Genomic DNA, 27,772 nt, shown 5'->3' with positions numbered 1-27,772 from the left:
AGAGCTGTTAAACGCTGTCTGTGCAAAGAGGTGGACCCGCCACAAATAACGAACATACATAAGAATGTCAGGAATGTTATTCCCCACCCAGTAGACTTGTGAATTGGGACTGAAGTCAAACCTATGGTGACTCAGAGTGCTGGAGTAACTCAGCGGGTCAGGCAGCATCTGTGGAGCACATGGATAGGTGACGTTTCACAGAGTGCTGGAGTAACTCAGCGGGTCAGGCAGCATCTATGGAGCGAAGGAAATAGGCAACGTTTCGGGCCGAAACCCTTCTGGAAATAGGCAACTTTTCGGGCCGAAACCCGGAAGGGTTTCGGCCCGAAACGTTGCCTATTTCCTTCGCTCCATAGATGCTGCCTGACCCGCTGAGTTACTCCAGCACTCTATGAAACATCACCTATCCATGTTCTCCACAGATGCTGCCTGACCTGCTGAGTAATTCCAGCACTCTGTGCAAAGTGACAGAATGCATTAACAATGTCACTACAAGGCATGTTAACACAACACACCTTGAAACAAAAGTGAAAAAAATCAGGTCAAACCAGCAAATGATATCATGGTGTACCAAGGTGAATCATCGTGATTCATTGTAATAAATGTGCTATCTCACACCAATAAATGTCCTACCTAGGCAGTGCGATAAATAATAACATGGTCTGCTGGCAAAAATAAAAAAAAAAAAAAAAAAGTGCTGGAGTAACTCAGCGGGTCAGGCAGCATCTGTGGAGAACATGGATAGGTGACGTTTCACAGAGTGCTGGAGTAACTCAGCGGGCCAGGCAGCATCTGTGGAGAACATGGATAGGTCTGAAGAATAGTGAAAGGCCTGGATAGAGTGGATGTGGAGAGGATGTTTCCACTAGTGGGAGAGTCTAGGACCAGAGGGCACAGCCTCAGAATTAAAGGATGCTCCTTTAGGAAGGAGATGAGGAGGAATTTCTTCAGTCAGAAGGTGGTGAATCTGTGGAATTCATTGCCACAGACGGCTGTGGAGGCCACAGGTTAGTGGATATTTTTAAGGCAGAGATAGATAGATTCTTGATTAGTGCGGGTGTCAGGGGTTATGGGGAGAAGGCAGGAGAATGGGGTTAGGAGGGAGAGATAAATCAGCCGTGGTTCAATGGCGGAATGAACTTGATGGGCCGAATGGCTCAATTCTGCTCCTATCACTTATGAAGAAAGGTCTTATCCTGAAACATCACCCATTTCTTTTCTCCACAGATGCTGCCTGACCCGCTGAGTTACTTCAGCACTCTGTGAAACATCACCTATCCATGGTCTCCACAGATGCTGCCTGGCCCGCTGAGTTATGGTGCAGCAGCATCTACGGAGCGAAGGAAATAGGCAACGTTTCGGGGCCGAAATCCTTATGGAAATAGGCAACGTTTCAGGCCGAAACCCTTCCGGGTTTCGGCCCGAAACGTTGCCTATTTCCTTAGCTCCATAGATGCTGCTGCACCCGCTGAGTTACTCCAGCACTCTGTGAAACGTCACCTATCCATGTTCTCCACAGATGCTGCCTGACCCGCTGAGTTACTCCAGCACTGTGATGGGTTTTTTTTGGTAAAAACAGCACCTGCAGTTCCTCTGGTTTGCTAGCGGCAATATTGTGGGTGATAGAAATTGAAACAACTGCAGATGCTGTAAATCTGAAATAAAAACAGAAAATGTCGGAAACACTCGGTAGGTCAGTCAGCATCTGTGGAATCTTCACCTCAGACCAGAAGCATTAACCGTTTTGCTTTCCACCGCGTGGTCTGAGCTGCCGACTGTTTTTACTTTAGTCCACTGTCACGTGTACCGAGGTACAGCGTTTGTTGCGTGCTATCCAGTCAGCGGAAAGACAATACACGATCAAAATCAGGCCGTCCACAGTGTACAGATACGCTACAAGTCCAGCAAAGTCAGATACATGATACACCCAAGGACCTCCAATGAGGTAGATGGGAGGTCAGGACCACTCTCTGGTTGGTGATAGGATGTTTCAGTTGTCTGGTAACAGCTGTGAAGATACCAGCATTTTCCATGGATGATATTTGTGGAAACTAATGTCGAACACAAAACGGCCACAGTTCGGCTCACAATGTCTTTGCCACACATAATCCAGAATAAAACTCGTCTCCTCTGACCATATCCACGTGCCCATATAAAACCCTCTTAAACACCACCATCATATCTGCCTCCACCTCCCCATTCGGCGTGTTCCAGGCACCCACCACTCTCTGTGTACAAATATTTATCTTTAGTCTTTTGAGAAACAAGTGTGGATAATAGGCCATTCGGCCCACCGAGGCCATGCTGACCAGTGATCACCCCATAGACTTGCACTACCCTACACATTGGGGAACAATTTACAATTTTACCCGAAGCCAATTAACCTACAAACCTACAGGGAGGAACTGCAGATGCTGGTTTAAACCGAAGATAGACACAAAAAGCTGGAGTAACTCCAGCAGGACAGGCAGCATCTGTGGAGAGAAGGAATGGGTGACGTTTCGGGTCAAGGCCCTTCCAGAGATGCTGCCTGACTCGTTGAGTTACTCCAGTACAGTGTTCAAGAAGGAACTGCAGATGCTGGAAAATCGAAGGTACACCAAATTGCTGGAGAAACTCAGCGGGTGCAGCAGCGTCTATGGAGCGAAGGAAATAGGCAACGTTTCGGGCCGAAACCCTTCTTCAGACTACTCCAGTACGGTGTCTATTTTTGGTATAAACTAGCATCTACTGTTCATGTCTCCCTCTGTCTCTCTCTGTCTCTCTCCCTGTCTCCCTCTCTCCCCCTCTCTCCCTCCCTCCCCCTAAATCATTGAGGGGTGACCTTATTGACGTGTACAAGATCTTGTGGGACACAGATAAAGCTCTCCCCCAAGGGTAGAGGTTTCTAAAACTAGAGGGCACAAGCTTAAGATGAGAGAGAGGAGATTTAAGGAGGATCTCAGGTGCAACATTTTCACTCAGAGGCAATCCATATCCGGAATGAATGGCTGGAAGAAGCTATAGGGCTTTAGGAGACATTGGACAGTAACTCAGCGGGTCAGGCAGCATCTGTGGAGAACATGGATAGGTGACGTTTCACAGAGTGCTGGAGTAACTCAGCGGGTCAGGCAGCATCTGCGGAGAACGTGGATATGTGACCATTCAGGTTGGGACATGAAAACCAACACAGTACACTAACGTGATACAAAGTCGAAATACTACAGTTACTGGGAATCTAAATTAAATCCAGAAAATATTGGAAGAAAATACTATGTACAACTTGATTGTAATCATGTATGGTCTTACCAATGACTGGACAGCTCGCAACAAAAAAGCTTTCTACTGTACATCAGCACATAAGTTCATAAGCAATAGGAGCAGAATTAGGCCATTCGGCCCATCAAGTCTACTCCTCCATTCGACCATGGCTGATCTATCTCTCCCTCTCAACCCCATTCTCCTGCCTTCTCCCCACAACCGATCAAGAATCTGTCGATCTCCACCTACTTTCTATGTTTCTGTGAATTGATCAGCAGAGTTTTTCTACGACAGGTTAAAGAGTATGACCCCAAACACACACAGACCAGCGACCCATCACATTTCCACAACATAGGATAGAAATAAATGAGTATGAAGGAACTGCAGATACTGGTTGACACAAAAGTACTGGAGGTGTACAAGAATGTTGGAGAAACTCAGCGGGTGCAGCAGCATCTATGGAGCGAAGGAAATAGGCAACGTTTCGGCCCAAAACTATGCCCATTTCCTTCGCTCCATTGATGCTGCCTCACCCACTGAGTTTCTCCAGCATTCCTGTCTACCTTCGATTTTCCAGCATCTGCAGTTCCTTCTTAAGCAAAAGTGCTGGAGTAACTCAGCAGGGTCAGGCAGCATCTCTGGAGTAAAAAGAATAGGTGACGTTTCGGGTCGAGGCCCTTCTTCAGACTGAAAGACTCAAATTTTCAGCAACAAACAACTGCAGATAGACAATAGACAATAGGTGCAGGAGTAGGCCACACGGCCCTTCGAGCCAGCACCACCCTTCAATGTGATCATGGCTGATTAAGTATTCAGAGAACCTGCCTCCACCGCCCTCTGAGGCAGAGAATTCCACAGACTCACAACTCTGTGAGATAAAGTGTTTCCTCGTCTCCGTTCTAAATGGCTTACTCCTTATTCTTAAACTGCGGCCCCTGGTTCTGGCCTCCCCCAACATCGGGAACATGTTTCCTGCCTCTAGCGTGTCCAAACCCTTAACAATCGTATATGTTTCAATAAGATACCCTCTCATCCTTCTAAACTCCAGAGTGTACAAGCCCAGCCGCTCCATTCTCTCAGCATATGACAGTCCCTCCATACCGGGAATTAACCTGGTAAACCTACGCTGCACTCCCTCCATAGCAAGAATGTCCTCCCTCAAATTAGGGGACCAAAACTGCATACAATACTCCAGGGCACATAAAAATGCTGGAGAAACTCAGCGGGTGCAGCAGCATCTATGGAGCTAAGGAAATAGGCAACGTTTCGGGCCGAAACCCTTCTGGAAATAGGCAACGTTTTGGGCCGAAACCCTTCTGGAAATAGGCAACGTTTCGGCCCGAAACCCTTCTGGGTTTCGGCCCGAAACGTTGCCTATTTCCTTCGCTCCACAGATGCTGCTGCACCCGCTGAGTTTCTCCAGCATTTTTGTGTACCTTCGATTTTCCAGCATCTGCAGTTCCTTCTTAAACACAATACTCCAGGTGTGGTCTCACTAGGCCCCTGCTGGTCAACACACACACACACGCACACACACACACCTGAGCCATTTTCTGAGAAGATTTCCACAGGTAATATCACCTGGAATTTTACATTGGGCAGAAGGAGGTTTACATTGTACACTATGAGTGAGTTTCCACAATAACGGCTAGCATCGAAGAAGTATCAGTCTGAAGAAGGGTCACTAGATACGAGTGTTTTCCTGTCACTTGTCCCAGATAGAACAATGACATTCTTGCTTGCAGCAGCACGACACATAAACATAGTACACTGTAAACAATGTCATAAATGAGAAAAAAATGTCCTGACCCGAAACGTCACCTATCCATGTTCTCCACAGATGCTGCCTGACCCGCTGAGCTACGGTGCAGCAGCATCTATGGAGCGAAGGAAATAGGCAACGTTTCGGGACCGAAATCCTTCTGGAAATAGGCAACGTTTCAGGCCGAAACCCTTCCGGGTTTCGGCCCGAAACGTTGCCTATTTCTTTAACTCCATAGATGCTGCCTGACCCGCTGAGTTACTCCAGCACTCTGTGAAACGTCACCTATCCATGTTCTCCACAGATAATAGACAATAGGTACAGGAGTAGGCCATTCAGCCCTTCAATGTGATGATGGCTGATCATCCCCAATCAGTACCCCGTTCCTGCCTTCTCCCCATATCCCCTAACTCCACTATCTTCAAGAGCCCCATCTAAGTCTCTGTCTTGCTGCCTGACCCGCTGAGTTACTCCAGCACTCTGTGAAACGTCACCTATCCATGTTCTCCACAGATGCTGCCTGACCCGCTGAGTTACTCCAGCACTCTGTGAAACGCCACCTATCCATGTTCTCCACAGATGCTGCCTGACCCGCTGAGTTACTCCAGCACTCCTGTGTCTATCCTTGGTATAAAACCGCATCTGCGTTTCCTTGTTTCCACACAGCAGCGTCAAACCTCGAGTCTGTTCTGTGAGTTTAAAGACCTGAAACACTGGCTGAGAATTAGCACACAGAAGCTAAAACATGATTGCAATCCCAATTCCACACGGCTGAAAGTTTGTTGTTATGTTACAGGTCGAAGATAAGGTTGGGGGGAAGAAAAGAAAACTGGTCCCGGTAGAATGGAGGGTGGGTTTTACCTGCGGTTTCTCCTCGGTTCTTGGAGCGATTGGAAGCAGCCAACTCTCTCTCGTTCAACGTGTATCCTGGCACTCACTGTTCTATCGGCCTCCTGACTCCCCGAGTTACTGATTAATTCTCGCGCTGGAGCGTCCTCTCATTTCCAGGCAACTGGGGATTTTTGTTTTAAAGTCTCTCTGGATGTTGCAGGCTCCCCGAGCACAGAGAGGATGTCCCCACACACTCACACACACACACCTCAGACTGCAGCCTCTCAACACAAGGCGTCTTTAAGGGCGGAGCACTTTTGAAATGGAATGGAAAAATATGCCACCTCTTTAAAGCAGGGTATTAATGAGAGATGATATCATCGCTAGCTGCGGTTGCAATGAGTTAGGAGAGGGTGTGTGTTAAAATCAGTACAACTCCACCTCGTTGGTTTATTCGTTACAAAGCCACCCCCCCCCCTCCCTTATCTGTGCAAAATCAGTGTTTACTTCGACTGTAAATAAAGGTTTCATCTTAAAAATCGAGATCCCTAAAAGGTAGAAATCTCAAACGTTGGAGGGGGAGGGGGGAGGGGGTTTAATAGGAACCTGAGGGGTCACATTTTCCCACACAGAGGGTGGGGGGTGTATGGAACAAGCTGCTGCCGGAGGAGGTAGTTGAGGCTGGGACTATCCCCACGTTTAAGAGACAGTTAGACAGGTACATATGGATAGAACAGGTCCCACCACCTCCCCTGGCAGAATATTCCAAATATCAGCTGCTCACCATATTTTGAAAAAGAGCTTGGACAATAGACAATGGGCGCAGGAGTAGGCCATTCGGCCCTTCGAGCCAGCACCGCCATTCGCTGTGATCATGGCTGATCATCCACAATCAGTATCCCGTTCCTGCCTTCTCCCCATAATCCCCTGACTCCGCTATCTTTAAGAGCCGTATCTAGCTCCCTCTTGAAAGCACCCAGAGAACCGGCCTCCACCGCCCTCTGAGGCAGAGAATTCCACACTCACAACTCTCTGGGTGAAAAAGTTTTTCCTCATCTCCATTCTGAATAGCTTACTCCTTATTCTTAAACTGTGTGGCCCATGGTTCTGGACTCCCCCAACATCGGGAACACGTTTCCTGCCTCTAGCGAGTCCATCCCTTAATAATCTTATATGTGTCAATGACATATCCTCTCATCCTTCTAAACTCCAGAGTGTACAAGCCCAGCCGCTCCATTCTCTCAGCTTATGACAGTCCCGCCATCCCAGGAATTAACCTGGTGAACCTACGCTGCAATAGCAAGAATGGCCTTCCTCAAATTAGGGGACCAAAACTGCACACAATACTCCAGGTGTGGTCTCACTGGGCAGGTGGGACTAGTGTAGATGGGGCAGGTAGGGCTGAAGGGCCTGTTTCTACACTGTATCACTTCTGTGACTCCACTGTGAGGTACAAAAAACAAGAGACAAAGTGCTGGAGTAACTCAACAAGTCAGGCAGCATCTCTGGAGAACATGCCTGCCCCTCCGAGCTACTCCAGCACTTTTTGTAAACCAACATCTGCAGTTCCTTCTTGAACACAATGAAGGTCTTGCTTGTAGCAGCATCTCAGGCCCATGGGCTAGGATGCACGCACCAAACCAACTTGGATGAAAATTAGACATAACATTTCTAAAAGAAAGAATAAGAAATGGACCCGTTGGTGGAGCTGCTGACTCTAACAGCACCAGAGACCCTGGTTCGATCCTGACTACTGGTGCTGTCTGTACGGAGTTTGTTTGTTCTCCCTGTGACTGCGTGGGTTTTCTCTGGGCGCTCCGGTTTCCTCCCACACTCTAAAGACGTACAGGCATGTAAGCAGACTGATTCCTGGGATGTCAGGACTGTCTTATGAAGAAAGACTGGATAGACTTGGTTTATACTCTCTAGAATTTAGGAGATTGAGGGGGGATCTTATAGGAACTTACAAAATTCTTAAGGGGTTGGACAGGCTAGATGCAGGAAGATTGTTCCCGATGTTGGGGAAGTCCAGGACAAGGGGTCACACAGTTTAAGGATAAGGGGGAAATCTTTTAGGACCGAGATGAGGAGAACTTTTTCCACACAGAGAGTGGTGAATCTCTGGAACTCTCTGCCGCAGAGGGTAGTTGAGGCCAGTTCATTGGCTATATTTAAGAGGGAGTTAGATGTGGCCCTTGTGGCTAAGGGGATCAGAGGGTATGGAGAGAAGGCAGGTACGGGATACTGAGTTGGATGATCAGCCATGATCATATTAAATGGTGGTGCAGGCTCGAAGGGCCGAATGGCCTCTACTCCTGCACCTAATTTCTATGTAAGCTGTAAAATTGTCCCTAGTGTGTGTAGGATAGTGTTACAGTACGGGGTGATCGCTGGTCGGCACGGACTGGCTGGGCCGAAGGGCCTCTTTCCGTGCTGTATCTCTAAAGTATAAAGTCTGAAGTCTACTGTTCTATATTCTATCTTTTCTTCAGCTGCCACAGACTCAATGGACCGAATGGTCTCATTTTTCTCCGATTTTGTTTCTAAAAGATCTGAATTTAAAAAAATATACACAAAACTAGAACAAGGCAAAAAGCTCTTCAGTTATTCACAGCTTCTATTCGGTGTCTGAAGAAGAGTCTCAACCTGAAACATCACCTGGAGAAACTCAGCGGGTGCAGCAGCATCTATGGAGCGAAGGAAATAGGCAACGTTTCGGGCCAAAACCCTTCTTCAGACGAAGAAGGGTTTCGGCCCGAAACGTTGCCTATTTCCTTCGCTCCATAGATGCTGCTGCACCCGCTGAGTTTCTCCAGCTTTTTTTTTGTGTAACCTTCGATTCTCCAGCATCTGCAGTTCCCTCTTAAACACTGAAACATCACCTGTTGCTTCTCTCTAGAGATGCTGCCTGACCCGCTGAGTTACTCCGGCTATTTGTGTCTGTCTTTAGCTTGTATTCATGAATTTGTCAAGATTCTGCTACATGCCACCAGAGGATCCTCTAGTGCTTCTACTCTGGTGCTGTAGAGAGCATCTTGTCCGGTAACATCTCGATCTGGTTTGGGAACAGCTCTGCCCTTCACAGGAAGGCTCTGCAGAGAGTAGTGCGTTCGGCCGAACACACTATGGGAACTACACTCACCTATACACCAGGAGGTGCAGACCCAGAGCCAGCAACATAATGGGGGACCTCTACGCCCCCAGCAACGGACTGTTCCAGCTGCTACGGTCAGGCAAACGCCTCCACTGTCACGCTGCGAAAACAGAGCGGATGAGACGGAGTTTCTTCCCACAGGCCGTCAGGACAGTAAACTCTGATCTCACCAGGGACTAATTGACTGTTGTGTGTGTTTTTTTATTTTTTCGAAAACGTAAATACTGGTTCTGTTCTGTTCTGTTGTTTTGCACAATTCCGCAGGCATCGCCACTTTCATTTCACTGTCCATCCTGTATGTGTATGTGACAAATAAACTTGACTTGACCTGTGCGATCTCTCTGTGAAGTCCGACCCATTATTTACATCAGGGAAATGCAACAATGCAGCAGAACCTACACTTGTGTAGAACTGAACTGCATACATTAGTCACGAAGCAATCCTGAAAGAGCTGCGAGATTTGCCATTGAAATGTAAATCTTCCCTCCTTTTGCACCTTTAATGGTAGTTGTGGACATTTTGTTCTGCAGCTAATTGTAGGGATAACAGTTGTTTGAGAAAGAGCCGCCGATGCCGGAACAATCGAAGGTGGACAAAAGTGCTGGAGACACTCAGTGGGGGAGGCAGCATCCAGATGATCATGTCCACCCTTCATTGGCATTTCCTGAATCAGTTTCTCCGAGTTCAATCATCCCAAACGGAGGAGATAAGATCAAAATGTTCTTACACACAAGGCATTCGACATCTGCTCAGACAGAAACAGGATGGCACTTGCTTCAATGTGGTGTCAACCTGCAGAACCACATTCCTGGTGAGATCAGCAAAGATCTTTGCTATAAGATCTTTGGAGATCAGTATGCCAGTGGAGGAGAAACAAAGGACTGCAGATGCCAGGATGTTCATAAGTTCACGTGATAGGAGCCAGCATTAGGCCATTCGGCCCATCAAGTCTACTCCGCTGGGGATAGACACAAAAAGCTGGAGTAACTCAGCGGGACAGGCAGCATCTCTGGAGAGAAGGAACGGGTAATGTTTCGGGTCGAGACCCTTCTTCAGTCTTGGCTGATTTATCTCTCCCTCCTAACCCCATTCACCTGCCTTCTCCCCATAACCTCTGACATTAGAACGGAGACGAGGAAACACCTTTTCTCACAGAGAGTTGCGAGTCTGTGGAATTCTCTGCCTCAGAGGGCGGTGGAGGCTGGTTCTCTGGATGCTTTCAAGAGAGAGCTAGAGAGGGCTCTTATAAATAGCGGAGTCAGGGGATATGAGGAGAAGGCAGGAACGGGGTACTGATTGGGGATGATCAGCCATGATCACATTGAATGGCGGTGCTGGCTCGAAGGGCCGAATGGCCTCCTCCTGCATCTATTGTCTATTGACACCCACACTAACCCGTAAACTAATGTTTACCAGGATGTTGCCGGAACTCGAGTGGCCTGAGCTACAGGGAGAGGTTGAGCAGGCTGGGACTCTACACCTTGGAGCACAGGAGAATGTGGTGTGATCTTATGGGGAGGTGTATAAAATCATCAACGTACAAACTCCGCACTTGTAGACTTGCTGCCAGATTCAGGGACAATAAGATCATAAAATTCGCGGATGACACAACAGTGGTGGGACTCATCAGCGGAGATGACGAATCAATTTACAGGGAGGAAGTAAAACAACTAGTGGACTGGTGCGGCAAAAACAATCTAGAATTAAATGTCGACAAAACGAAGGAGATGGTTGTCGACTTCAGGAGGGCGCAGCCAAAGCATATACCCCTCAACATCAGTGGCACTACGGTGAAGAGAGTGGAGAGCATAAAGTTCCTCGGTGTGCAAATTACAGACAGTCTCACCTGGTCCAGGAACACCACTGGGATTGTCAAACGGGCCCATCAGCGACTGCACTACCTGCGGAAACTCTAACAGGCCTCACTCCCTACCAACATCCTCAGGACTTTCTACATGGGTATGGTGGAGTCTGTACTCACGTACTGCATAAATACGTGGTACTCCACCTGCAACTGCTTGGACAGGAAGGCTCTGCAGAGGGTAGTGAGGGGAGCAGAGAGGATCATTGGCGTCTCCCTACCCTCGGTACAAGAACTGTTCCAGAGCCGCTGTCTGAAAAAAGCTCTGAGAATAGCTAAGGACAAACTGCACCCCCTCCACATACACCTGGATCTCCTGCCATCAGGCAAGAGATATCGAAGCATCAAAGCCCGGACTACAAGACTGCTAAACAGCTTCCTACCACAGGCTGTGAGGCTGCTAAACAGTCACTCTGTACTCACAGTCACCTGATTCTGCGGCTGGCACGGCCACTTTAATAACTGGCACTGGCCACTCAAATCAGCTGCCCCGGACATTTTTATGATTGGTTTTACTGTATTTTAACGTTGTGTTTTACCTGCTTTTAACTATTTATTTATACTGTTCCATCAGGGACTGGATTGTTTTTAGTGTTATTATGTGTGGAATGTTTTAAATTTCATGTGCGATGCTCCGCTATTCACTGGGAAACGTCTTTTCATTTTGCACTGTACAACTGTTGCTTGCAAGATGACAATAAAGGTTGATTGATTGATTAATTGATTGATTGATTGATTGAGAACCCGTAGTCGGGATCGAACCCGGGTCTCCGGCGCTGTAAGGCAGCAACCCTACCGCTGCGCACCGTAAGCACTATGTCACGACGCAGTGAATGAACACAGCGGAAGGGCCTCTGAGAATTTTTTTTTCCACAGTACCCATTTAGCATACATTTTTTACACCCTGTTTCCATCAATGGTGTGGATCTGCAGTTTAGCAGGGAGTACAAATCCCTTGGTAGACAAAAGTGCTGGAGAAACTCAGCGGGTACAGCAGCATCTATGGAGTGAAGGAATAGGTGACGTTTCGGGCCGAGACAATAGACAATAGGTGCAGGAGTAGGCCATTCGGTCCTTCGAGCCAGCACCGTCATTCAACGTGATCATGGCTGATCATCCCCAATCAGTACCCCGTTCCCACCTTCTCTCCATATCCCCTGACTCCGCTATTTTTAAGAACCCTATCTAGCTCTCTCTTGAAAGTATCCAGAGAACCCGCCTCCACCGCCCTCTGAGGCAGAGAATTCCACAGACTCACCACCCTCTGTGTGAAAAAGTGTTTCCTCATCTCTGTTCTAACCAAGATGTCTGACCAACATGTTCCATCTACACGAGTCCCACCTGCCCGCATTTGGCCCATATCCCCTGCAAACTTGTCCTATCCATCTAAACCTGTTTAAGAAAGAACTGCAGATGCTGGAAAAAGGTAGACAAAAAATGCTGCTGGGTGAGGCAGCATCTATGGAGCGAGGGAAATAGGCAACGTTTCGGGCCGAGACCCTTCTTCAGACGTTTCGGATCGAGACCTGGAGAGCATCTATGGAGCGAAGGAATAGGCGACGTTTCGGGTCGAGACCCTTCCGGGTCTCGACCCGAAACGTCGCCTATTCCTTCGCTCCATAGATGCTGCCTCACCCGCTGAGTTTCTCCAGCATTTTTGTCTACCTTTGCAAACTGGAACTGCACGCCAGTCAGCCATTTGAACTCTCCAGTTGTAGGGCAGATCTATATCCTAATTACAGCAGCAGCCTTAGTCTTGTAACCAAGAGATCTTTATTCAGTAACTATTAATTGTTGTATAGAACTTATCAATTGACACCCCAGCTCAGCGGTTAGGTTACCAAACTAATATCCATAGGCTTGGATTATACCGCGGGGGGTATGGGTTTTGATTCCACCGTGGTGAATGGAACATAGAAAAGTGTACCAGGACAAAACACGAAACGATGAAAGGAATAGATCGGGTAGATGGCAGTAGATGCACAGAGTCTCTTGCCCAGAGTAGGGGAATCGAGGACCAGAGGACACAGGTTCAAGGTGAAGGGGAAAAGATTTATAGGAATTTGTTGCACACAAAGGGTGGTGGGTGTATGAAACGAACTGCCGGAGGAGGTGGTTGAAACATAGAAACATAGAAATTAGGTGCAGGAGTAGGCCATTCGGCCCTTCGAGCCTGCACCGCCATTCAATATGATCATGGCTGATCATCCAACTCAGTATCCCGTACCTGCCTTCTCTCCATACCCCCTGATCCCCTTAGCCACAAGGGCCACATCTAACTCCCTCTTAAATATAGCCAATGAACTGGCCTCAACTACCCTCTGTGGCAGAGAGTTCCAGAGATTCACCACTCTCTGTGTGAAAAAAGTTCTTCTCATCTCGGTTTTAAAGGATTTCCCCCTTATCCTTAAGCTGTGACCCCTTGTCCTGGACTTCCCTAACATCGGGAACAATCTTCCTGCATCTAGCCTGTCCAACCCCTTAAGAATTTTGTAAGTTTCTATAAGATCCCCTCTCAATCTCCTTGAGGCAGGGACTATCCTAACGTTCAAGAAACAGTTAGACAGGTACATGGATGGATAGGACAGGTTTGGAGGGATATGGACCTAGTGCAGGCAGGTGGGATTAGTGTAGATGGGACATGTTGGTCGGTGTGGGCAAGTTGGGCTGAAGGGCCTGTTTCCACACTGTATCACTCTATGACAGCGCTGGAGAAACTCAGCGGGGCAGGCAGCATCTCTGGAGAAAAACTATAGGTGACGTTTCGGGTCGAGACCCTTCTTCAGACTCACCTGACATGTCACCAGTGTGTTCCCTCCACAGATGCTGCCCCTAGAGTCATCCAGTGTGGAAACGGGCCCACCTGCCCTACTTGCCAACACCGGCCAACATGTCCCATCTACATTAGTCCCACCTGCCTGCGCTTGGTCCATATCCCTCCAAACCTGTCCTATCCATCCATGTACCTGTCTAACTGTTTCTTGCAGGTTGGGATAGTCCCAGCCTCAACTACCTCCTCTGGCAGCTTGTTCCATACACCCACCACCCTCTGTGTGGAAAAAGTTACCCCTCAAATGAATCTTCATGAGCATTCAGGAAAATGCTGATGAGTTTTACAGGTGTGTCATATACGGCAGTCTGATTGCCCTTGAAAGATTTCTCATGTTAAATTGCTCTGGCTTTTATGAGACTCAAGAACTGCCAATATCATAGTTTGGTTTCGTTTAAGAGATACAGTCCGGCAACAGGCCCTTCGGCCCACTGAGTCCATGCCGACCAGCTGTCCCTCCACACTAATACTATCCTACCCACACCAGGGACAATTTACATTGACACCAAGCCAATTAACCTACAAACCTGCACGTCTTTGGAGTGTGGGAGGAAACCGAGGCTGGGGAAAGTGAAACAAGAGATATAGACGGTGATGTGGAGAGATATGGAATAAATCAATGTAAGATATATCTCTCGTTTCCCTCTCCCGACTCAGTCTGAAGAAGCATCACCCATCGCTTCCCCCCAGAGAGGCTGCCTGTCCCGCTGAGTTACTCCAGCTTTTTGCATCCATCTTCGGTTTAAACCAGCATCTGCAGTTCCTTCCGACACAGGGGCTGTACCTATACAGGTTGCCATGTGGACACCTCTCACGTACAGAGTTAAAGCAAATACTGTTTATGGTGAAATCCAGTTGAGGAGGGCTGACTAATGCACAGAAACGTTTACTTTTAGTTTCAGTTTCAGAGATACAGCGCGGAAACAGGCCCTTCGGCCCACCGAGTCCGTGCCGACCAGCGATCCCCGCACACTAACACAATCCTACACACACTATGGACAATTTTTACATTTACACCAAGCCAATTAACCTACAAACCTGCACGCCTTTGCAGTGTGGGAGGAAACCGAAGATCTTGGAGAAAACCCACGCAGGTCACGGGGAGAACGTGCAAACTCCGTACAGACAGCGCCCGTGGTCAGGATCGATCCGGGTCTCTGGCGCTGTGAGGCAGCAACTCTACCGCTGCACCACCGTGGTGCTGAACAAGCACAATGAAAAGAAGGCACAAGCAACTGGAGATGCTGGAATATCGAGGAAAAAACCAAAATGCTGGAGGAACTCAGCGGGCCAGGCAGCATCTGTGGAGGGAAATGGACAGATGACCCTTGGTCTCGACCCGAAACGTCGCCTATTCCTTCTCTCCATAGATGCTGCTGCACCCGCTGCCTCTCCAGCATTTATGTCTAGCTGACTTGATATCTGGCTGGATGTTTCTTCATTGCTTCTGGGTGTGAAAGTCCCTCTCCCACTCATTCTCGTAAACCTCCTCTGGACCCTCACCAGTGCCAGCGCATCCTTCCAAAGCTGCTCGCAATATTCCAAATGGCAGTAAGAGGTGTGGGTGGCACCCTGGTGCAGAGTTAGAGTCGCTGCCTCACAGCGCCGGAGACCCGGGTTCGATCACGACTACGGGCGCTGTCTGTACGGAGTTTGCACGTTCTGCCCGTGACCTGCGTGGGTTTTCTCCGGGTGCTCCGGTTTCCTCCCACACTCCAAAGGCGTGCAGGTTAATTGGCTTCGGTAAAATTGCAAAATTGCCCCCCTAGTGTGTAGGATAGTGGGGTGATCGCTGGTCGGCATGGGGCGACGTTTCAAGTCAAGTCTTATGTGTATGTGATAAATAAAGTTGACTTGAAGGGCCTGTTTCCGCACTGTATCTCTAAACTAAAGCACAGTCCCCCATCAGTCTGAAGAAGGGTCTCGACCCGAAATGCACAACAAAGCATTTCACTGTACCTAGGTTCCTGCGAGAATAAAGATCCATTGAATAGAAACATAGAAATTAGGTGCAGGAGTAGGCCATTCGGCCCTTCGAGCCTACACCGCCATTCAATATGATCATGGCTGATCATCCAACTCAGTATCCCGTACCTGCCTTCTCTCCATACCCTCTGATCCCCTTAGCCACAAGGGCCACATCTAACTCCCTCTTAAATATAGCCAATGAACTGGCCTCAACTACCCTCTCTGTGGCAGAGAGTTCCAGAGATTCACCACTCTCTGTGTGAAAAAATTTCTTCTCATCTCGGTTTTTAAAGGATTTCCCCCTTATCCTTAAGCTGTGACCCCTTGTCCTGGACTTCCCTAACATCGGGAGCAATCTTCCTGCATCTAGCCTGTCCAACCCCTTAAGAATTTTGTAAGTTTCTATAAGATCCCCTCTCAATCTCCTAAATTCTAGAGAGTATAAACCAAGTCTATCCAGTCTTTCTTCATAAGATAGTCCTGACATCCCAGGAATCAGTCTGGTGAACCTTTTCTGCACTCCCTCTATGGCAATAATGTCCTTCCTCAGATTTGGAGACCAAAACTGTACGTAATACTCCAGGTGTGGTCTCACCAAGACCCTGTACAACTGCAGTAGAACCTCCCTGCTCCTATACTCAAATCTTTGTCTCATTGTCTCCTGTTGAAGCCTTCAACCCACGACATCAGACTCGGACAAGAATGTCTCGACTGTCAAACTCAATCAAGTCAAGAATTGTGTAATATTCACCGGCTGTAGAAACTCAGCGGGTGAGGCAGCATCTATGGAGCGAAGGAATAGGTGACGTTTTGGGTTGAGACCCGGAAGGGTCTCGACCCGAAACGTCACCTATTCCTTCGCTCCATAGATGCTTTCCGGGTCTCGACCTGAAACGTCACCTATTCCTTCGCTCCATAGATGCTGCCTCACCCACTGAGTTTCTCCAGCATTTCTATCTACCACAGTCACCTGAAGGTCTTCAGTGGATCAAGAAAGCAGCTCACTACTGCCATCGTAAGGGCACTCGGGGATGAACGACAAATCCAACGACACTTGGATCTTGGAAAATAAATAGGGAGCAGGTGTATCTGTAGAAAGTAAATTTGATGAGACCATAATCAATTACATAGATCAATTACAGAGAGACGGAGTTATTGGGCGATGATGTCAGTTGATCAGAGGTGATCGAGGCAGATTCGTGGCATTTAAGAGACTTTTAGACAAACACATGAATATGCAGGTACACAAAAATGCTGGAGAAACTCAGCGGGTGCAGCAGCATCTATGGAGCGAAGGAAATAGGCAACGTTTTGGGCCGAAACCCTTCTTCAGAATATGCAGGGATTGGAGGGATATGGATTATGTGCCCGCAGATAAGAGTTGGGCACAATTGCTGGAGTAACAATCGCTGTGGATCAGGCAGTGTCTCTGGAGAGCATGGGTAGGTGACGTTTTGGTCGAGACCCTTCAGACCCAACCTGAAGCTGGCATGTATTTCAAGGGGGCCTGAATACAAAAACAGGGATGTAATGCTGAGGCTCTATAAGGTGCTGGTAAAGGCCGCATTTGGGATATTGTCAGCAATTTTGGTCCCCATATCTGAGGAAGGATGTGCTGTTCTCTGGAGAGTGTCCAGAGGAGGTTTACGAGAATGATCCCAGGAATGAGTGGATTAACCTAGGATGAGTGTTTGACGGCACTGGGCCAGTACTCGCTGGAGTTTAGAAGGATGAGGTGGGGGGGGGACCTCGTTGAAACTTACAGAATAGTGAAAGTCCTGGATAGAGTGGATGTGGAGAGGATGTTTCCACTAGTGGGAGAGTCCGGGACCAGAGGTCACAGCCTCAGAATTAAAGGACATTCTTTTAGGAAGGAGATGAGGAGGAATTTCTTTAGTCAGAGGGTGGTGAATCTGTGGAACTCTTTGCCACAGACGGCTGTGGAGGCCACAAGTCAGTGGATATTTTTAAGGCAGAGATAGATTCTTGATTAGTAAGGGTGTCAGAGGTTATGGGGAGAAGGCAGGAGAATGGGGTTGAGAGGGAGAGATAGATCCGCCATGGTGGAGTAGACGTGATGGGCTGAATGGCCTAATTCCACTCCTTATGGAGCGTCACATATCCAAGTTCTCCAGCGATGCTGTTCAGATACTGCAGCAGTTTGAATCCTTTTGTGCATTCACAAGGATCTGCAGTTCCCTGTTTCTACAGATAAGAGTTGGTCTTGGCATCAAACTTTGCCAACAGATCCTAGACATGCCTAACCCTGGAATTATCCCTTCAGCATTAGCCTTGCCAAGTTCTCTCTCCCTGTTATCTGTTTCAGTATGTGGTGCTGTTTGCTGATGGGTGTTTAAGGCTGCAGCATGGTATAGATCAGATGGCAAGTTGTGCGGTTGTTGCAGATGGGATTCACTGCTGCAAAGTGCGAGGTGATGCATTTTGCCAAGTCAAACACAGTATGGTGTTTAAGAAGGAACTGCAGATGCTGGAAAACCAAAGGTAGACAAAAGTGTTGGAGGAACTCAGCGGGTGAAGGCAGCATCTATGGAGCGAAGGAATGGGTGATGTTTCGGGCCGAGACCCGGAAGGGTCTCGGCCCGAATCGTCGCCTATTCCTTCGCTCCATAGATGCTTTCCAGGTCTCGACCCAAAACGTCACCTATTCCTTCACTCCGTAGATGCTGCCTCACCCGCTGAGTTTCTCCAGCACTTTTGTCTACCCACATACAGTATGGGCTGTATACAGCAAACAGTACTGGGATGTACAGTGAAGCAGTTGGTACAGCTGCTGCCTCACAGACCCAGCTTATATCTGACCCCAGGTGCTGTTTATCAGTCTGAAGGGTCTCGACCCAAAACGTCACCCATTCCTTCTCTCAGAGATGCTGATGTATTCCAGCATTCTGTGTCTATCTTCAGTTTAAACCAGCATCTGCAGTTCCTACCTACATGCTGTTTATACCATTATGTTTAGTTTTAGTTTAGTTTAGAGATACCACGCGGAAACAGGCCCTTCACTCCACCGGGTCCGCGCCGACCAGCGATCCCCGCACATTAACACTATCCTATACCCACTAGGGACAATTTTCTTTTTTACATTTACTAAGTCAATTAACCTTCTTCAGCAAGTATTTCATTGTTCAGTTTCGGCATGTAGGACAATATAAAGCGCTCTTGTCTCTTACTTGCTGTCTGTGTGGAGTTCGCACGAGACCGTGCGGCTTTCCTCACACATCCCAAAGACGAGCAGAGTTAAGGGCCTTTCCCACTGTACGAGGTAATTAAAGAGTTCCCCCGAGGTTTCCATCAATTTGAACTCGGAGAATTACGGTAATGGCCGCTCGTAGGTACTCGGGGCTCCCGTAGACATTTTTCAACATGTTGAAAAATCTTCCCGAGCTTACCGCGTTTCCCGAGTACCTGCCTTTAGCGTTACGAGCCGCTAAGAGACGTCCCCGAGGTCCGACATACCCGCTACGTACATACCACGAGTTTGATTTTTTTTTCCAACTCGGGATAGTTTTTGAATTAGCTCGTACAGTGGGACAGTCTCGACAGAGGTTGATTGGTTTTTGTAGAAATTCCCCCTAGTGTGGAGGGAGTGGATGGGAAAGCAGGATCACATGGAACTAGTGTGAACGGGTGATCGATGGTCGGTTTAGCCTCGGTGGGTTGAAGGGCCTGACTCAATGCTGCCTGCAAAATAAAGTGGCTTCTCCAAGGAATGCTGATGAACAGAGAGAGCTCAGTGTTCAAGCCCACAGTTCCCTGTAGAAAGTAGAAAAGGGGGGGTTGAGTATGATAACATGTTCCCGATGTTGGGGGAGTCCAGAACCAGGGGCCACAGTTTAAGAATATGGGGTAAGCCATTTAGAACGGAGACGAGGAAACACTTTGTCACACAGAGTTGTGAGTGTGTGGCATTCTCTGTCTCAGAGGGCGGTGGATGCCAGTTCTGATCCATTCAATGTGATCATGGCTGCTCATCCCCAATCAGTACCCCGCTCCTGCCTTCTCCCCATATCCCCTGACTCCGCTATTTTACAGAGCCCTATCTAGCTCTCTCTTGAAAACATCCAGAGAACCGGCCTCCACCGCACTCTGAGGCAGAGAATTCCACATGTAGCATCAGGATGACGGGCCGAATAGCCTCTTTATAATCAGTCCAAAAAAATCCCAACATAGTCTGTCCATTCCCCCCACAGCTGCTGCCTGACCCATTGAGTTCCTCAAACCATTTAGTATTTTGTTCAGCATGCCGGGGGCATCAGTCGTCGCTTGTGTCCGAGTTTCAATGCTCCAACGTTCAGCTGTGTTTTTGTACAGAAAGTCACGTTTCCGTTTATTTACATTAAAGTCACTCTGTATTTACAAAGATTCCACACGGGGTATCGCTGCAACATGTCCAAATGTCACGTTAGGAAAGTTACAGAGATCTATATATAATTTCTTGGCCGTTCGTCAAGATCTGAAGGGCAAGGACTCGACGGATCTTTGCACGCACCTAAATGCCAGAGCAGATTATTGGTGGCGTTGCCCGGTGGAATGTGACCAGACCGGTTTCCTCTTCTGAAAGAAGGCTTCGATTCCTTCCTGGCCGTCAGTCATGGCCAGGTTGTCCACCATCACCTGCGAGGCGGTCCGGTAGGCTTGGTTGCGGTCCTGGGCCATTTGCTTGTAGAACGTCGCTTTGCCCAGAGCCACGACTGCCCTGCTCGCTGCGCAGATCCGGCCGGCGATCCTCGCCGTCTCCTCGTCCAGCCGGTCCTCGGGCACCACTCTGCTCACCAGCCCGTGCCACAGGGCATCCTGGGCAGAGATGGGCTCCCCGGTGAACAGCATCTCCAGGGCAAGCTGTGGCAAAAACAGAACATATCACATAGAAACATAGACAATAGGTGCAGGAGGAGGTCCATTCGGCCCTTCGAGCCAGCACCGCCATTCATTGTGATCATGACTGATCGTCCCCAATCAATAATTCGTGCCTGCCTTCTCCCCATATCCCTCGACTCAACTAGTCCCTAGAGCTCTATCTAACTCTCTCTTAAATCCATCCAGTGACTTGGCCTCCACTGCACTCTGTGGCAGGGAATTCCACAAATTCTGTGTGAAAACGGTTTTTCTCACCTCAGTCTTAAATGGCCGTTCCCTTTATTCTAAGACTGTGGCCCCTGATTGTGGACTCGCCCAACATTGGGAACATTTTTCATGCATCTAGCTTGTCCAGTCTTTTTTACAATTTTATATGTTTCTATAAGATATCCCCTCATCCTTCTAAACTCCAGTGAATGCAAGCCTAGTCTTTTCAATCTTCAAGATGGACACAAAGTGCTGGAGTACCTTAGAAGTTTAGTTTAGAGATACAGCGCGGAAACAGGCCCTTCGGCCCAACGGGTCCGTGCCGACCAGCGATCCCCGCACATTAACACTATCCTACACCCACTAGGGACAATTTTTACATTTACCAAGCCAATTAACCTACAAACCTGTATGTCTTTGGAGTGTGGGAGGAAACTGGAGAACCCGGAGCAAACCCACGCAGGTCACGGGGAGAACGTACAAACAACCTCTTTAATGAGGTTTGAACCCGGGTCTCTACCGCTGTGCCACCATGGCACCCTCTGTGGAGAAAAAGAATAGATCTCGACACAAAACGTGACCTATTCCTTCCTTCCCTCCAGAGACGCTGCCTGTCCTTCCTTCCCTATCCATGTTCTCCAGAGTCGCTGCCTGTCCCGCTGAGTTATTTCAGCATTTTGTGTTCACCTATTCCTTCTTTCCTTATTAAATTCCTTCAGACAGATCATTCTAAAAAAAGGTGCTGACCCAAAACATTTCTGTCTATTCCCTCGAGATGCTGCCTGACCCGCTGAGTTACTCCAGCACTCTGTGTAACGTCACCTATCCATGTTCTCCACAGATGCTGCCTGACCCACTGAGTTACTCCAGCACTCTGTGAAACGTCACCTATCCATGTTCTCCACAGATGCTGCCTGACCCGCTGAGTTACTCCAGCACTCTGTGAAACGTCACCTATCCATGTTCTCCACAGATGCTACCTGACCCGCTGAGTTACTCCAGCACTCTGTAAAACGTCACCTATCCATGTTCTCCAAAGATGCTGCCTGACCCACTGAGTTACTCCAGCACGCTGCACCGATCGTGCAGCCACATACCTTGCGAGGGACGGCTCGGCCCAGGGCCACGGCTGGGGTGGAGCAGAAGAGGCCGACGGTGACGCCGGGCGTGGCGAACCGCGACGTGTCCGACACTACGGCCATGTCACAGCTGGCCACCAGCTGGCAGCCTGCTGCTGTCGCCAGCCCGTTGACTTTAGCAATGACTGGCACCGGGATATCCTGAAGCAGGCTCATCACCTGCAATTGGAGACAAGGCCAGTTCAGGTCAGGTCAGTTTATTGTCACGTGTAACGAGATACAGTGAAAAGCTTTTGTTGCCTGCTAACCCAGTCAGCGGAAAGACAATACATGATTACAATCGAGCCATTTACCGTGTGTAGGCGCATGGTAAGGGAATGACGTTTCATGCAAGGTAAAGACAGCAAAGTGGGTCAAAGATAGTGCAAGGGTTAGCAGCAGAATTGACCGACTGTTCATTCATCTGAAACCCCTTCCAATAACCTCCACACACCTTGCACTGCCCTGGTGACAACGCCTTCACATGGAACAGAACAGGTCCTTTAGGCCACAATGTCCGTGATCAACATGATGCCCAGTGAAACTAATCTCCTCTGGGCCTGCACGTGAAGACTAGGGCTATATGGGGGGGGGGGGGGGGGGAGAATAATGTCAAAACACAAAGTACAGCTCCACCACCGATTTTCCGGCACCCCGTGGTTCCAGAGCCTTTCTCGATTATCCGTGTTGCCGGACCAACAGATGTCACGGAGTCCAACGGTACCGGAATGTTCCACCCTAGGCCCGGGGGGGGGGGGGGGGGGGGGGGGGGGGGGCAAAGATACCGGCCTGCAAACTAGGCTGTAGGAACCAAAGATCCTAGAGGATCTGCTATAAGATCTTTGGTAGGAATGGCTCTGCCGGCTCCGACTGGGCCGCAGTTCCAGAGCCCCGGCAGCAGGGGGCAGATTCCACCCACCGATCGGCCACGGAAGTCCTGATGAGGTCGAGATCAGCCTCCATGCCCGGCCTAGGGGACACATTGTCGGGGGGATTTCAAGTGTGCGCTCTTGTGATTCTGTCCGGATTAAAGGAGGTGCCGGACCAGCAGTTACTGGAAAATTGGCGGTGAACCTGTATACCTGTATCTGTTTTGGTTGGATCGCAGGCAAACAAACGTTTGTCACCGTGTCTCGGTGGATGCGAGAATAATAAACCTAAAGCATGTTGTCAAGCTGGAAAGGGTAGAGAAGGTTTACTAGGACGTTGCCTGGACTTGAGGTTCTGAGCTACAGGGGGAGGTAAAGTAGGCTGAGACTCTATTCCTTGGAGTGCAGGAGGATGAGGGGTGATCTTATCAAAATGCATAAAATCATGAGAGGAATCGATCGGGTAGATGCGCAGAGTCTCTTGCCCCGAGTAGGGGAATCGAGGACAGATGACATAGGTTTAAGGTGAAGGGGGAAAGATTTAATATGAGTCTGAGGGGTAACATTTTCACACAAAGTGTGGTGGGTGTATGGAACGAGCTGCCAGAGGAGGTAGTTAGAGCAGGGACTATCGCAACCTTTAAGTAAGAGTGTAATGTTTAATAAACAAGTAGACAAGTACATGGATAGGACAGGTTTAGAGGGATATGGGCCAATCTCAGACAGGTGGGACTAGTGTAGTTGGGACATGTTGGTCGGTGTGGGCAAGTTGGGGTGTTTCCACGTTGTATCACTCTATGACACGTTGGGGACTGCACACAAACATAAGCCTCTGGTGCTACCCAACGTGTCAGTGTGTGGGTTTAAACGGCAGAGCTTACCTCAGAGCAGACTGTGAAGACACGGGCATGGTGGTCGCCCCCTGTTGCCGACGTCAGCTCCTTCAGATCGTGGCCGGAGCAGAAGACGGGTCCTTCAGCTGCACACACATGAACCAGCCTCACTTACAAGTACCAAACCCAACGCTGCGTTTAGAATAAACATCAACAGTTCTATAAATACTTAGGTTTAAAAGTCACACCAAGACGCAAGGATCCGCAGAGGATCGTTTACAAATATTAACCGTACATTTTCCCCGCACTCTTTCCAGCTGAACGGCATCCTTCCTATAGTAGGACCAGCAAAACGGAACACAACACTCTTGTTCAACGGGAACATAAAGTCCCGATGTGCAAAGTAACTCAGCAGCTCAAGCAGCATCTCTACAGAACATGGCTAGGCAATGTTTCAGGTTGGGACCCTTCTTGAATGAATGAATGAATACGTTTATTGGCAAAGTATTCACATACAAGGAATTTGCCTTGTTGCTCCGCCCGCAAGTGACAACATGACATACAGTGACAGTTAGGAATGCCACATAAAACATTAAACATCTTCAGTTCACGGGTGTTATTACTGGGCCGCTGAGTTACTTCAGCACTTTGTGTTTATCTTTGGTATCAACCAGCATCTGCAGTTTTTTGTTTCCACATTCTCTCTTCTCTACATTGGCCTTGACAACCAAGGTGGCAGAGTGTGTTTTGAGAGGGATGGAAAGAAACATTCAGGGATGTAGAAAGGCTTAGCAATTGTGTGAAGGCCTGCTATGAATGAGATTGAAGATTGTTGATGTACAGAGCAATCAGGGGGTCCTTGTCCACAGGTCACTGGGAAGTAACATGTAGGTACAGAAAACAATTACAAAGGCAAATAATATATTGTACTTCATTGTAAAATGATTTGAGCAGGAAGTTTGTTTTGTAAACTTGTACTCTTGGTAAAGCAGCTAGCAGGGCCTTACATCGCCCGACGAGGCTTTAAATGGCCGCGGGACTTGCTAGCTTTGACTTTGACATCGGGAGAAGAATGGAGAGCAGGGGAGAGATAAGACTTTGCCTTCCATCACAGCGAGGAGGAGATTCACTGTGATCGATGTTTGTGTAAATTGTGTTGGCGTGTGTCTTGGTTCTTTTCTTGTTGTATGACTGCAGAAACCAAATTTTGTTTGAACTTCATGTGAGGTTCAAATGACAAATAAACGGTATTGTATTGTATAATTAAAGATAGACAAAAATGCTGGAGAAACTCAGCGGGTGAGGCAGCATCTATCTATGGAGCGAAGGAATAGGTGACGTTTCGGGTCGAGACCCTTCTTCAGACTGGATGCTGCCTCACCCACTGAGTTTCTCCAGCATTTTTGTTTACCACCAGACTCAGGAACAACTTCTTCCCCTCTGCTATCAGGCTTCTGATCAGCCCTTCCATAAGCTAGGGTACTTTCCAATTCACCTAAACCCCATTGCGGACATTGGACTTTGTCTGTGGCACTGATGCGCTACAATGCTGAGAACTATATTCTGCACTCTGTACCTTCCCCTTTGCTCTATGTACAGTATATTTGATCTGTTTGAATATGATGCAACACAAAGCTTTTCACTGTCTCTCAGTACACGCCACAATAAACCCAAAACCAAATTTTACTGCATTTATATGAAACTGTGGTAAAAACTGTCAGTTTTTTTTGGAAACCAACAATAACCAGTTATTTGTGCCCACTTTCTATAATGCATGTTTTTTTTCTGCTATTGCACTATGGCAGAACTGTTGATTGATTAAAAAATACAGCATGGATACAGGTCCTTCGGCCCATCGAGTCCATGCTGACCATCGATCACCCGTTCACACCAGTTCTACGTTATACCACTTTCTCATCTACTCCCTCTAAACACTCTTGGCAATTTACAGTGCTGATTAACCTACAAAACTGTATCGAGTCTGAAGAAGGGTCTCGACCCGAAACGTCGCCTATTTCCTTCGCTCCACAGATGCTGCTTCACCCGCTGAGTTTCTCCAGCATTTTTGTCTGCCTTTGATTTTCCAGCATCTGCACAGTTCTTTCTTAAACCTACAAAACCGCACACCTTTGAGATGTGGGAGGAAACCAGGGGAAACCGTGCAAACTCCACACAGAGAACCCCTGGTCAGGATCGAGCCCGGGTCCCTGGCGCTGTTAGGCAGCAGCTCTACCTGCTGCTTCTGCAATTTTATACCAGGACTCCCTGTATCGCAGACTCATTGATTTTAAGAATCTCCTCCTCACTTTCAAAGCCCTCCACAATCTCGCTCCTCCATACCTCTCTGAACTATTCTAGCATTACACTCCATCCCGAACTATCTGATCCTCTTCTTCCTCCCTGCTCCCCACTCCATCTGCCTGCCTGTCCATGATGGGGTTCAGAGCCTTCAGCCATTCTGCCTCTCGCCTCTGGAACTCTCTCCCACTATCCATCCGTACCATAGTCTCTCCCACCTTTAAAACCTCCCTCAAAACTTACCTTTCAGACTGGCCTATCCCACGTAACTCCACTTTCTATCAAATTCATGGATATGGAGTTTTTGTTTCATTTTATTTATGTTTTTGTAATTTGCTTGTTTTAACTGTAAGGTGTCCTTGAGTGTTCTGAAAGGCGCCCATAAATAAAATGCATTATTTCCCTTCCTGTTCCAAAGAAACAACTGAGTAGATGCACGCACTGGGCTTTACTCAAGACGGAAGTCCAAGAGGGAACTACCTGATATCACTATAACCCGGAGATCGTGGCTTTCAGCTTCATGTAGAATGTCTGTGCGCAGTGATTCCAGCATCGCCAGTGACAAGGCATTCCGCTTCCTCGGGTTATTCAGCACAATGTTCCTGAGAAGAAGGTTCAACTTTAAACGAAGGGGAGCCTGGGGGAAGGCTTGAGGGGTGGTGGTGGAGCGAGGGTTCGACGGGGTGGTGGTGGTGAGGTAAGTCAATAGACAATAGGTGCAGGACCTTTGGGCCTTCGAGCAAGCACCGCCATTCAATGTTGATCATCTCCAATCAGTACCCCGTTCCTGCCTTCTCCCCATATCCCCTGACTCCGCTATCTTTAAGAGCCCTATCTAGCTCTCTCTTGAAAGCATCCAGAGAACCGGCCTCCACCGCCCTCTGAGGCAGAGAATTCCACAGACTCACCACTCTCTGTGAGAAAAAGGAAAAAGTGTTTCCTCGTCTCCGTTCTAAATGGCTTACACCTTATTCTTAAACTGTGGCCCCTGGTTCTGGACTCCCCCAACATCGGGAACATGTTTCCTGCCTCTAGCGTTTCCAAACCTTTAATAATCTTATATGTTTCAATGAGATACCCTCTCATCTCTTATATGTTTCAATGAGATGCCCTCTCATCCTTCTAAACTCCAGAGTGTACAAGCCCAGCCGCTCCATTCTCTCAGCATATGACAGTCCCGCCATCCCTGGGAATTAACATTGACAGCTGCAGAAGGACCTCTTATGTCCTATATTCCACTGCTCTTGATATAAATGCCATTGGCTTTCTTCACTGCCTGCTGTACCTGCATGTTTACTATCATAGACTGATGTACAAGGGCCCCCCCCAGATCCCGTTGTACTTCCCCTTTTCCCAACTTGTCACCATTTAGATTTATAGTCAGTGATGAAGGGGGTGCGTGATTGGCGGTGAGGGTGGTAGTGGGGGTGCCTGCGGCCTACCCCGGCCTCACTCACCTGACGCCGGCCCGCTGGCTGCGGACGGTCAGCGAGTCCCCGGCCTGTCCCCGGGCCTGGCGGAGCGCGGGGAAGGTGAGCTGGGCCCCGGCTGCCCACAGGCACCAACTACTCCCCCTCCGGGCAGCGGCGGCGGCGGCGGACAGGCTGCATATCAACATGGCGACGGCGGTGGCGGCGGGTCACGTGTCACGTGTGTGGTGGTGGTGGGGGGGGGGCACGCGTCACGTGTGTGGGGGGGGGGCACGCGTCACGTGGTGGGGGGGGCATGCGTCACGTGTGTAGTGGTGGGGGTGGGGGGGGGGCAACGCGTCACGTGGTGGTGGGGCAGCGCGTCACGTGGTGGGGGGGGGGGGGGGCGTCACACGCGTCACGTGGTGGGGGGCATGCGTCACGTGTGTAGTGGCGTGGTGTCACGTGGGGGGTGGGGGGGCAACGCGTCACGTGGTGGTGGGGCAGCGCGTCACGT

General features: G+C 48.7%; 2 protein-coding genes across 2 annotated transcripts in view; both read right to left on the bottom strand.

Annotated features, from left to right (window-relative positions):
* Positions 1 to 6,229, bottom strand: part of LOC129707953 (proline and serine-rich protein 2-like) — a 37,541-nt gene extending 31,312 nt beyond the window's left edge. Inside the window, exon 1 of the mRNA XM_055653461.1 lies at positions 5,864 to 6,229. The gene's annotated coding sequence lies outside the window, so the exon portion shown is untranslated. The remainder of the gene's footprint in view (positions 1 to 5,863) is intronic.
* A 13,733-nt stretch (positions 6,230 to 19,962) lies between these two features.
* Positions 19,963 to 27,498, bottom strand: echdc3 (enoyl CoA hydratase domain containing 3). The gene is made up of 5 exons (XM_055653464.1): positions 27,304 to 27,498; positions 26,327 to 26,448; positions 23,597 to 23,694; positions 21,826 to 22,026; positions 19,963 to 20,503 (listed from the first exon to the last, which is right to left on the bottom strand). Exons 1-5 carry the CDS (start codon positions 27,462 to 27,464, stop codon positions 20,171 to 20,173), a joined length of 915 nt encoding a protein of 304 aa, XP_055509439.1. The 5' UTR covers positions 27,465 to 27,498; the 3' UTR covers positions 19,963 to 20,170.
* Between the last annotated feature and the right edge of the window lie 274 nt (positions 27,499 to 27,772).

This window comes from Leucoraja erinacea, chromosome 22 (assembly GCF_028641065.1).
Source record: "Leucoraja erinacea ecotype New England chromosome 22, Leri_hhj_1, whole genome shotgun sequence".
Lineage (NCBI taxonomy): Eukaryota > Metazoa > Chordata > Chondrichthyes > Rajiformes > Rajidae > Leucoraja > Leucoraja erinaceus.
Note: the sequence above shows the minus strand (reverse complement) of the source record. Positions and strands in the feature narration are given on the sequence as shown.

Bases quoted from the DNA above. Each gene is read 5' to 3' on its own strand.
- echdc3 (XM_055653464.1), bottom strand. From the start codon at position 27,464: ATGTTGATATGCAGCCTGTCCGCCGCCGCCGCCGCTGCCCGGAGGGGG. The intron at 26,449-27,303 runs GTGAGTGAGGCC...CCTTCTTCTCAG, and splicing joins AGCCAGCGGGCCGGCGTCAG to GAACATTGTGCTGAATAACC. The intron at 23,695-26,326 runs GTAGTTCCCTCT...ATGTGTGTGCAG, and splicing joins CCGGGTTATAGTGATATCAG to CTGAAGGACCCGTCTTCTGC.